Source organism: Trachurus japonicus, chromosome 13 (genome assembly GCF_045865225.1).
Source record: "Trachurus japonicus isolate A0001 chromosome 13, Traja_1.0".
Lineage (NCBI taxonomy): Eukaryota > Metazoa > Chordata > Actinopteri > Carangiformes > Carangidae > Trachurus > Trachurus japonicus.
This window is the reverse complement of record NC_140919.1, coordinates 38303117-38314658: the sequence shown is the minus strand read 5'-3', so window position 1 is coordinate 38314658 and position 11542 is coordinate 38303117. Positions and strand designations below refer to the sequence as shown.

The 11542-nt window shown below is 43.9% G+C and overlaps 1 protein-coding gene across 1 annotated transcript; it reads right to left on the bottom strand.

Moving 5' to 3' along the window:
* Positions 1-555: 555 nt before the first annotated feature.
* On the bottom strand, positions 556-10530 carry slc1a5 (solute carrier family 1 member 5). Its single transcript, XM_085796453.1, has 8 exons — positions 9793-10530; positions 4821-4863; positions 4649-4717; positions 4380-4546; positions 2920-3153; positions 2546-2740; positions 2263-2397; positions 556-1019 (listed from the first exon to the last, which is right to left on the bottom strand). Exons 1-8 carry the CDS (start codon positions 10329-10331, stop codon positions 815-817), a joined length of 1587 nt encoding a protein of 528 aa, XP_085652579.1. The 5' UTR covers positions 10332-10530; the 3' UTR covers positions 556-814.
* Positions 10531-11542: the final 1012 nt, after the last annotated feature.

The window sequence follows — 11542 nt, the reverse complement described above, 5'->3', positions numbered from 1 at the left end:
GCATATTGATACAGATTAAAAACATTTTTCTCCTTGGTTATTTACTATAAAAGGAAAATTAAAAAGGTGACAAATTCAAAAACAAAAACAATAAACGGATTCTAGGTAAATATGAACCCTGTTTTGCCAATTCAGACTGGGTGCATCCAGCTGTTAAGGTGATCCTCTGTAACTTTTTAAGTCAGAAATGTTCATGTTTTCCATGTCATACATGGTTTTGAATAATAGTAGCAAATAGTGTGGTGATCACCAGAGGTTTGTTAAATAAAGGATCAGCAATAGACAAGAGAACTGAACAGCAGCAGACCTAAAGGTGAATATACCCATGTAACTGAATGTAACATTTTCTATATTTGTAACATTTGATCTGACCTTTCTTACGGTCTCTGGTGTGGCCTTTTGACATCCTAGTGGACGTATATGTTTGTCACATGATACGTCTACACCTGGTAGACACACACACTTGGTCACATGATAAAATTCTGCCTTTAAAGTTAGTGAGGACAGACTGAATGCACCATCAGTCTGAGTCAACACAGCAGCTAGACTAAATGTCCAATAGCGTCCTACAATCCTGTGATTTTGAATTAGATCTTTTTAGCTTTCCCCCCAGAGAACTGTTAAGAACAGAGGGCTTTTCTTTGCATTGTAGTGTGCACGTGCATTCTCTGTCCTTGCACTCTTTCTTTTCTTGCGGGCAAGAAAGAAATAAAAAAAATTTAAAAAATAAAATAAAAAGGGGTTTGAACCTCAGGTTTCAGCTTGCAGGAGTGTGAGATAAACGAGGGAGTTCTTAATAACGTCAGCAACCGGTTTACATGGCGGACTCTTTGTCTTCCCTCAGAGCTCGCTTCTCGATGAGTGGCGAACTCTCGGGCTCAGCAGCGGATGGGTTGCCTTCCAGCCTGACCTCGCTCAGCTCTGTTCCTTCCTGTTTGGATGTGCGGTCAACAAAGTACTGCAGGAGCCCGGCACCGAAGGCATCACCCTCTACATTCAGCACTGTGCAGGTACGGTCACTAAAAAGGAAGACGGAGTGTATGAATAAACACTTAACATCCCAGTGAAAGAATTTTGGGCGTGCACGTGTCAGGAAGCATGGTACAGTGGCATGCAAAAGGCACCCCCGGTCAAAATGTCTGTTAATGTGAACAGTTAAACAAGCGGAAGATTAAATGATCTCCAGAAAGGTATGAAGTTAAACATGAAACACTCTTTTGCAATATTTTAAGCAATATCGGTGTATCATTTTTTGTTTTCTATTGAAAAGGGGAAACAAAGCAACAGCCTGCAAAAGAATGGGGAACCCAGGAGACTTGACCTCTCAGATAACTTTGACTAAGGTATCAGACCAGCTACTTACCATTTACACACTGTGATAGTTTCCAGAGGGTGGCTACTAGGTACTAACTATGCAGGGTGCACAAACCTTTGCTGCAGGCCCCTTTTCCTTTTCTGTCATTTTGAAAATGTAAAAGATGAATATAAAAATATATTTATAATGTTTAAAGGTTATAGCTACAACTTTTATGATAAATTTGTTAAAAATAATACATCCACAGAACATCTAGAGGGGTGTAAAGAATAAAAGTAATAATTTTACAGAATTTTTTTTTTTATAGTATAAAAATAATTGTTTTAAGTTTGACAGGTCCAAAACACATAAATATTTACATCTGGTTACGTTTGCATGAAATGATCTCTGCGCGAACAGCATTAGTACGTTGATGTCACGTGAGGAGGAGCTCAGGGAGAAATGGCATTGTGCTAATGCTAATGCTAACTAACGGTCAGCCGGTACTGTAATGTTTCCGGTGCAGCCGTGATGCTGCGGGTTTGTCGGGTTCGTCTGCAGGTGAGTTAGTGTGAAATGATTCAGATGTGTTTTCAGTCCGCGGACAACACCGGAGCTGCTGCTCGTAAAATACGGTTAGCGTTAGCTTAGCTTTAGCTACTAGCCGCTCCCTATAAGCGTTACCTGGCAACCAGTACAATTGAAGGTTGGCGCGAGAGCGGGCTGGTGTGAGTGCAACACCTACTGGCCGGGAGGAATTAAACTTGCAGCTTACACTTTTAAAATATAAAAAGGTGTGGAAAAAATGTGTTATCTGTAACTTTATACCTTTTGGAGATCATTTCATCTTCCACTTGCTATAACAGACATTTTGACCAGGGGTGTCCAGACTTTTGCATGCCACTGTATGTCCAAATTTGATTATGTGGACTGTGGACAAATGAAATACAAAAATGTTTTGTACTTACACAAGCCAGTCAACAGCCAGGATGAGCGAGAGGTCGTTGGTGGGCAGTCCTATCGCCTCCAGGATGATAGCTAGGGTCAACACACCACCAGCGGGTATACCTGCTGCTCCGACACTGGACGCTGTAGCTGTCACACTGACACAGGTCAGAGAGAAGACGACATAGTAAGACACTGACTGCATACCATCTGTATTTGTATTCAGCTGCCTGTCGTGTGAGGCGACTGGACAAGCAGACATACGGTAGTTAAATCTAGTTGTGTGACTCGTGTGTTAGGACTTACAGGATGGTAATGACCTGGATGAAGTTAAGGGATCTGTCGTTCAGCTGGGCGATGAAGACAGCGGCCACGCACTGGAAGAGAGCGGCTCCGTCCATGTTGACCGTTGCACCGATGGGCAGGATGAAGCGGCTGATCTGCTTGGACACGCCGTTATTTTCCTCCACGCACTTCATCATCAGAGGCAGGGTGGCGGAGCTAACCGACAAACAGGGGAGGTGTGAGCGCGTGGCAGCGGAAAAAAAAAGGTATGCGCACGTGTGTTTGTGGAAAGAGCGGAGTGTGCGTATGTGTGTGCCTTAGAACAGGTGAACAAGCGTGTGTGTGTGTGTGTGTTGCTGGACAGCTGGAGAAGTAAACAGCCATGGCTTTATTACCTGGAGCTTGTTCCGAAGGCGGTTGCCAGAGCGGTGAATATCCCCCAGAGGAAGGTGTATGGGTTCTTCCTTGTGATGACGAAGTATATGGCCGGCAGCACAAAGAAGCCGTGGATGGCGTGTCCAATCATACAGCAGGCGATGTATTTCCCCAGACTGGCAAACAGTGTGCCAACGTCCTCCATCTCAACGATCTTGCCGGCTACAAGGAACATGATACCAACAGGGGCATACCTGTAGAGAGACGGGAAGGGTGAGGAAAAAGAAGGAACAGTCCAGCAACCATAGTTATACTATAGTCTGGGAGAATACTGGCTACAAGGGTGCCCATTAAGTAAGGGATAATGTATAGTTTGGAGGTTGTTATGGAGAAATAAACCCCAACAGGTTGTATGGAACATATGATTTCATACAACATGAAGGGGTTTATTGTATTATGTATTGTGTGTAGTCGTATCTGTCATAAACAAGAGATTAATTTTACTGTTTACGGGGTGCGTTTGTGTCGCTGTGGCTCTACGCTTCGGCCACAGCAGATATTTAAAAGTCCGCTCAGCCGCTCCTTGTGAAAAACCTATGATTTCAACCATTAAAGGGATAGTTCAACATTATGGCAAATTGGCCCATTGCCATAATCCTTATAGTTTTAGCAGTAGGTTCGTTACCTTTAATTGTCGGTGCAAGCTATTTTTAGAACGGCGGAGCAGAGCCGTGAGCTGCTCAGAGCTACGCTACGGAGGCTATTGGGATTTCTTAGTTTTCCTCATCAAATTCATCAAATACACAATCCAACAACTCCAAAACGCTCCCGTGGACAAGTTGTGACCTGCACATTCACCACGCTATGAGATAATAATGGAACGTTACGAGACAGAGTTGTTTTCGAGGCAAATGCAGAGACGGCTTGCTGAAAAACTGCCCCCCGATGGGAACGCGCATCAGCGGTTTTGCATGAATTTACCTCGAAAACGACTCTGTCTTGTAATGTTCCGTTATTATTTCATAGCGTGGTGAATGTGCAGGTCACAACTTGTCCACCAGAGCGTTTTGGAGTTCTTGGATTGTGTATTTAATGAGTTTGATGAGGGAAACCAAGAAATCCCATTAGCCTCCGTAGAGTAGCTCTGAGCAGTTCACGGCTCTGCTCCACCGTTCTAAAAGTAGCTTGCACCAACAAATAAAGGTAACGAACCTACTGCTATGACTATAGGGATTATGGCAATGGGCCAATTTGCCAAAATGTTAACTATCTCTTTAAAGTATAAATGATTGATGCTATATTTATTTCTTTGTAAGTGACCATGGTATAAGCAGGATAATGCCTTTTGAGGTATCCAAATTTCAGGTTCACACCTCTGCGTTGTCCATTAACTCCTGACAATGGACACCTCGTTGGGCATCATCCCTTACATAATAATAGTCTTGTAACACAGCCTCTCGTACTCATAGGTCTTCCTTACCACATGATCCAGGAGACCAGCACCATGGTGGCCTCATTGAACGAGTTGAAGAACTTGATGAGGATCTCTCCCTCCTCTCCCAGCTTCCGCAGAGCCACACCAAACACAATGGCAAACACTACCAGACCGAGAATATTCATGCCATCCTGGTCCGTTCCGATGGGCACCTGGAGAAATACCATAGATCCACACCGGCCGTCATTATAGGAGCACATCGTCATATCTGGTCATTTTCTATGTGGAAGTATGAAGTCATTCACTTAGCTCACCTTCTCCACCGTGATGTTGGGGTTTCCATCGGTGCCGTTCCTTGTGACCAGCTTGTAGCTGGTTGCGTACTGGATGGAAAAGAAAGTTACACACCGTCAGTCGGTTCACCTTGAGTTCATATGAATATCTCATTCAGACAACGATACAGTATAATCCAGAAGCAATACTCACCGACTGGAAGGCGGCCGACACCAGGTTGGAGGGGAAGATGTTTCTGCGGAAAGAGAAAAGTACAAAAAACAAAATAGTTTCAATTCCTTTGCTCAGTGCGTAGCACAGGCCCTTGGCAAAAGGCAGATGGAAAAAGACACTGCTGTAATTTGAAGGAGGGAAATTGCACGTTTTACTGCTAAAGAGCATAACACAATAAAAGTGCTATGCTGTGTTTAGTTCTTTCCCCTCCATCTGCATACACAACTGCATGAAAAACAACCATGACCACTTATGCGAATGGGCGCTCAGAGGAAGGACACGTTTTGGGACGCAATGAACTGGTCTCTTGTGAGCTCTATTTCGTTTTTGATGAACTCTTAGCCATTTGCCCACCGCACAGCGTTTAAAGAAAAGTACAAAAAACAACCCAGCAGCATCATGCAACGCCTAACTTTGAGAAAGGCTCCTGTCTTACGCAGAAGCTCTGTCAGCAGTTGTCCCGCGGAGACAGCAGCTCTGCCCCCGTAGGACGTCAGTGATGGTTCAAACAGACAGAATCACAAGGTTGATCATGTGGAAATAGCTGAGAGAATTTAACTATTAATCCCCTTTTTCCCCCCTCTGTGGCCCCATTTCTAATTGCTGTGGTGTTATTCTCCACTAACAAGCATGGTTGGTACATAGGTCCAGCTGCACATTAAATCTCCTAAGAACTAGTGAAACCTATGTGTCCCCCGATACCCCTGGACTCAGCTGCCTGCCTGTAATGGATTTAGATTAATAAGGCATTAACTTCCCAAGCTCTTTCTAACCATTCATTCCCCCCTTTTATTGGAACCATAGTGCATCAGGATTAAATATCATGTGACCATGTGACAGGGCAGCAGGCAGCAGCGTGCAACTGGATCACAGTCTGAATCCTGGCTGCTCTGCAAAGAGCCAGAAAACATGAAGACAAAACAAGGCTGACAGGCTTTCAAGTCCATGTTTGACTTCATTTGGATATTCAAATGTGCTAGTAGTAGTACTCATATTACTCACATATTTTCAAACGACTGGTACGATGGTGAGTGAGGACACACTTTTGCATTGTGCCAGTTTAGTCCTTGGGGATTGATTGGCCTAAAACAGTTAGGTGTGATACAACTGCAACACTGCCTGAGCCTGGTGCTGGTGCTGCAGCTAACTACCACTGTGTGTGATGACATATAAAACAGGCTGTCAAGTCTATATTCTGTCCTACAGTGCTTTAACATGTATGATAAAGTGTGCGACAAGGTTAATGTTTGAGTACAATACACATACGCCCTGCACTGTGCGTTTCCCCTCTCTGTAAATTTGCAAGGTGGATGAATTCCGGTTGCATCGCTGAATCATCACGACGACTTAATTCTTGGCACAGGTTCAAAACTGTTTTGTAAATGTGGTAGGCGTTTACAAAACAGCTACAACTGTTGAGTTTCACTTCCTGTCGTGTTTCCATCCTCTGATGGTTGGTAAGGTTTGACATTGACATCATGGTCCTTTTTAAGAAATAAGGTATTTATAGTCATGTATTTTAAGGTAAGAGGAAGTTTTACCCCCTTACCCAAGGTTGTCATACGTCATGTGTAGTTATTTTCAGTCATGTACATATCACATGACAAACGACAGGCACACGTGATAACCGCCCGGTGGGTGTCTGCTGGAATGAGATTTTCTGCCCTGACATCTGCCCAGTGCCCAGCGTCTTGACTTAGTTCCCGGATGTGGCAACAATCAAGGGAACGCCTCTTGCAGGTCTGCGTGGAACAGTAAACATTTATTTTCTTAAGACATTTTCTGAGTTATATTTTCCTTCCCTCTGATAGAGCAGTAGGCGATTGACAGCAAAGTTAGGGTGAGAGAGAGGGGGCGTGAAATGCAGCCAAAGGCCTTGGAGCTTGGTCCATGTGATAAATAAACACACTACCATGTGAGCCATTGTGGCTATCCCCATGGTAAACATTCATTTTCCTACCCATCCCCGGTGATTTTGCTTTGATTGACAGGGTAAATGAAGAAGGAAGGGAGGATGGACCAGAAAATATCAAGCCAACGTTGGACTTATCTGAATTTATTTGGGTTAATTATTTTGTATGCGCTATTGTACCTAGCTACAATCTCCTGGAAATTACTTGGTGACATGATGGCATATAAATTCAGAATAATTAAAACAAACAATTAATTGCATAATTTATTTAAATACACATCTAATTACTCAAATGTCACAAATTATTTGAATTTTCTTTTACAGAGAAGTCTGGAAATTAGGGGCTTGGATGGAAAAGTATGGAATTTTGAAATTTCAAAAGGACAAAATACTGACTACCAAGTTATTCAATACCATAGGTTCTTAGAATAACAACAGGAAATCTGTGAGACTCAGGCAAACACGGTACACCGTCAGAGTTTGCAGATGACTCCAGCAGTGAATGACGGCCGTCACCCGTGAATGTGGACTGTTTGGTTTATAGTGGGGAGACAAGCAAAGGCAGGCGATAAGGCATGTCAACAAGGATGTGTAGGAGTGGCTCACCTCAAAGTTGACCTGTCACATCCCCTGCGCTGGCACTCTGTCTTTATCTTCAAACATGTGTGCATAAGCATCAAACAGTCTCAGAATGTGTCTGCCAACAATGACGGGGCAAATTTTACGCCTCGATGAGCAGCTCCTCAGTCAAAGTCTTTTGTTGCCAGAGCTCACCAGGACACCGGCTCAGATTGGGCTCGCTCTAATGAGTGGCACGGGTTTTTCCTGCTGTCCTATTAAGCTAATGTTTAAAAGTGTGTGGTGCATGAATGCGAGACTGTAGCATGTGTCATGCACGAGATAAACATTACCTTTCTGATGTTTTCTTTACTCCTTTAACACAACAGGGCGCTAGATAACACTGGACAACTGTAGTGAAATGTTGCATTCAGTGTCATCTGTCAACAATAAACTGGACTGCACCGGTTCTAGAAGTAAAGCCACTCTTTGGTGAAAGCTCTTTATAATTATGAGATCTTTTTTTTTTTTCATCCCAGGCAGCAGACGTGAACCCGAGTCAGACAAAATGCTAAGCACCTCATCTGAGTTTTGTAAACCAGACTGTATTGCAGCGTGTAGATATGGTTATGTAAGAGTTTGCTAAACATCAGGGTAACAATGTTAATCTGTGAATGGATAAGTTTTGCCCTGTTACTCTTGTGTTTTTCTAATCTGGCTCTGGCCAGCATGAAGGGTTATTAGGAGGGGTTTCCAGGCCTTAGTCACACTGCCTGAGGAGGACGAGGGCCAAGAGTTTAGTGGTGGGAGGGGGGTCAGGGGGGTTCCGGGATTTTATAGTTCGCAATTTCATCATTCATGTAGAGCAGCACTGAACACTCAAAGGAATGTTCAAACTAACCAGAGGGACTGTTGCAATATGTGAAAAAAAGACTTGTGCATAGATGTGAAACAGAGAGACAACTTTAAATACAGAGCATAGTATCACTGTATAAGTTTTGGTGCCTGTGATACACCTACACAATAATCGTTTTAAACAGATTGTACATTAAAACTTCAAGACAAGTAGTTAGTCTATTTTGTCATGCAGATATAATGAATTGTGAATGGCCTGTGGTGCAAATTACATCAGATATTACCAGTCAATAGAGTCTAGCTTTTCATCTCTGTAGGAGGGAAACATCCCTCGGTGGTCATGTGCACAGAAGTTGAAAGCTCAATAAACTCGCTACCACTAATCTACTAAATTACTGTTGGCTCAGATAAGCATTGAGCTCCCTTCCAAAGCCTCCAGTTTTTTGTTTTGTTTTGGGGTTTTTTGTGAAACACGGCAGGTGAGAGGAAGAGAGGAAACTACATTCCTTCAGCAACATGTTATGCAAGATGTTCTACGTATGTACAGAAAAAAGAAAAAACGGTGTGATGATGTGTCAGATGTTGACATGCCACTACGTATTTCAGTGTGTGAGCGGACTGTGTGCCCACTTTGAAGACTAGGTGCTTCCCCTTTATTCCTCAGTAGATGAGATGAGACATGGATCATGTCCCATGAGTGTGACATGTTGGTTTCCTAAAAACAACAACAACTTGATTTACTGTGGTGCTGCTGGCAAGTTTAGAGCAGTGTGGTGAAGAATGCATGCACTCTGACTTCCAAGTGGAAAAAATAAAAAAAAGTTGAAGTCTGAAAGGCCAAGAGGCTCTGAGCCAGTTCTTAAACACCTCTGGCATGTTAGACCAGATTTTTTAGTGAACATTAGCTAGCTTTTACCTCCAGAGTCTGGTAGTCAATTTATAGCAAAACCTAACCCTAAACAATCATCAGAAACAGCTCTTGGGGAGGGGAGGTTGTGCTGCTGCTAACTTTATTTTTACTAACAGCCAGGACGGCCCCTACAGGAAAAGATCTTGTCACACGTGTTGTGGCATGAAAACACCACGTGTCTGTTTCTGTGTAGACAGACACAGTGTGAAATAAAGCCCAAGTGATAAACAGCACTTTAATGAGTCTGAATGTGTAATAAAAAATTTAAAAAAAGCCGTGTCTGTGTCTGTGTGTGGCCAGGCAGGCGGTGACCGGCGGAGTTAACCGACTGACCATCCCGGAGATGATGCAACGCTAGTAGTCGTTACAGCACAGCACAGCACAGGCAGCTATGGGCGGATTAATTTAGCTACACGTGTGACAACCGTGGTTCATACCCAGACAATATTTCTCTTTATGGCTCGTGAAACAAAGTTAAGTGGTTACATAAAGGAAAAATAAGCGTCTCTGTATCTTTAGAAATGTTTGTCAGTGTGATGACACCCTTTCATCCCGCCTAATTAACCACAAACACACGCGGAAGGGTTCGCACGTTTACATTATTGTTATGGCTCCGCAGGACAGGTGAGCTAGCTAGAGCCGTGGGTTAAAGTGGGTTAAGGTAGGTTAAGGTGGGTTAAAGTAGGTTAAGGTGGGGGGCGGGGGGCTGGACTCACCTGACCAGGTCCAAGAAGGAGTCTATGACTTCTTTAGCGGCGGGCACCTCTTCGTCCAAGCCGGCTATCTTGGGTTTCCCCATCGACACGGACCCAGGTGTGATGATGAAAGCCATCACCACGCCGATAGTCGAGGCTATCAGGGTGGTGACCAGGAAGAAGAGCATGGCCCAGCCGCCCAGCTTGCCCAGGGCTTTGGGGTCGATGCTGGCCGCCCCGGACACCAGGCTGCAGACCACCAGGGGGATGATGATCATCTTCAGCAGCCGGATCAGCACCTCTCCGGGGAAGGCGATGTAGATGATCTGGGTCCGGGTGAGGGTCACATTACGCAGACCGAGTCCAATGAAAACACCGATGATGACCCCGGCCACGGTGAGGATCACCAGCAGGTTGGCCATCACTATCCTCTTCGCCCGCTGGGACGCCGGCTCCGGGCTGCTTATCTTCGGGTTTCCGAGCCCGTTGGCCGTCGGTTCGTCGAGGTGTGCCTCGCCGTTTGCTGCCTTTCCTTCCTCCATGTCAATCTTCTCAGCCATTGTGCGCGCTCAGAGTTTTACAATGAAACTTAACCTGAAGGCAAAAAAGTAGTCGACCGGTCCAAAAAAAAAAGTGACTGATGCTGAGGAGGGACCGAGTCCTGGCGTTACTGGCGCAGATACCGGCTTCCTTGTCGCTAGTGAAACATGCGCTACAGGACACCCGCTAGTATCCACGGAAGGTAAACGCCCATTCAGTGACGTAAGGGGGCGGGGCCAAACCGTAATGTAAGTAGCCAGTCTATGACTACATCCCACTATTAAGTCTATGATTAAAACACAATAGGAATTTATCTATGTTTTTTTACGCATGTGTACTTTGCATCCATTTCTAAATACTGCATTTAACTCCTAGCACAAGATTGTGTGATGATGTTTGGTTCAAACTCGAAAGATTAAAAGATAAAATAACAGTAGGCCCTATAGCCTATAGGCCGAGGCTATAAAAGCTTACGTGAAGAAGAATAACCAAAAGTCAAAGATCAATTAGCTATATGGAAGTTCTCTAGGCTACATTTAGAATAAGAATAAGCTATATGAAAGACTATTATTGTTCATAAAATGGAGGTTGTCAAGCTGTTAATTTCAGCAAAATATCCCATCTACGTATGATGACGTCTCCTGGTTGGATGATTACACAAAACTTGAAGGAAGGGAACCATTTTCTAGCAGATTTTATCAGTAATGCTGATGGGAGGAAAGAGCGTCCTTAAGAAAATGTACAAACAGTTATTCGGCTATGATACATGTCAGGAGCTATATTCTCCTCTGACAAATGTAGGTTATAGGCCCAGTAGTCAAATACAATGGATTTTTAGTCCACATTCACAAGCTTGAAACAAGTAACAAGTATTGCATCATTCAGTTAAAAAAAATCCTCTGAGGACAAATGCAAATGAGGGGTGGAAACAAGAAGTAAAGTAAGGGAAATTAATTGACATTAATAGAAAATGTGAAAGCAGTTTCTTAGAAACTATTTGATCATTTTAATAGCGGCATGGTGTCTACAAATTGATGCAGTGATGACAAAGGTAAAACCAACACTCTTCCAAGCATATTTATTTCCCTTTATTAGATTGTCTGAGTTAAGAAACTGTGTTGCACCAGCTGACGAGCAGAGGGATTTGCCTGCACAGCTGCAGAGACTGCCACTGGACTTTGATGCTACCTCCTTCCCCTGTGTGTTTGTTTGCACTCGTCCCGAGTACCAG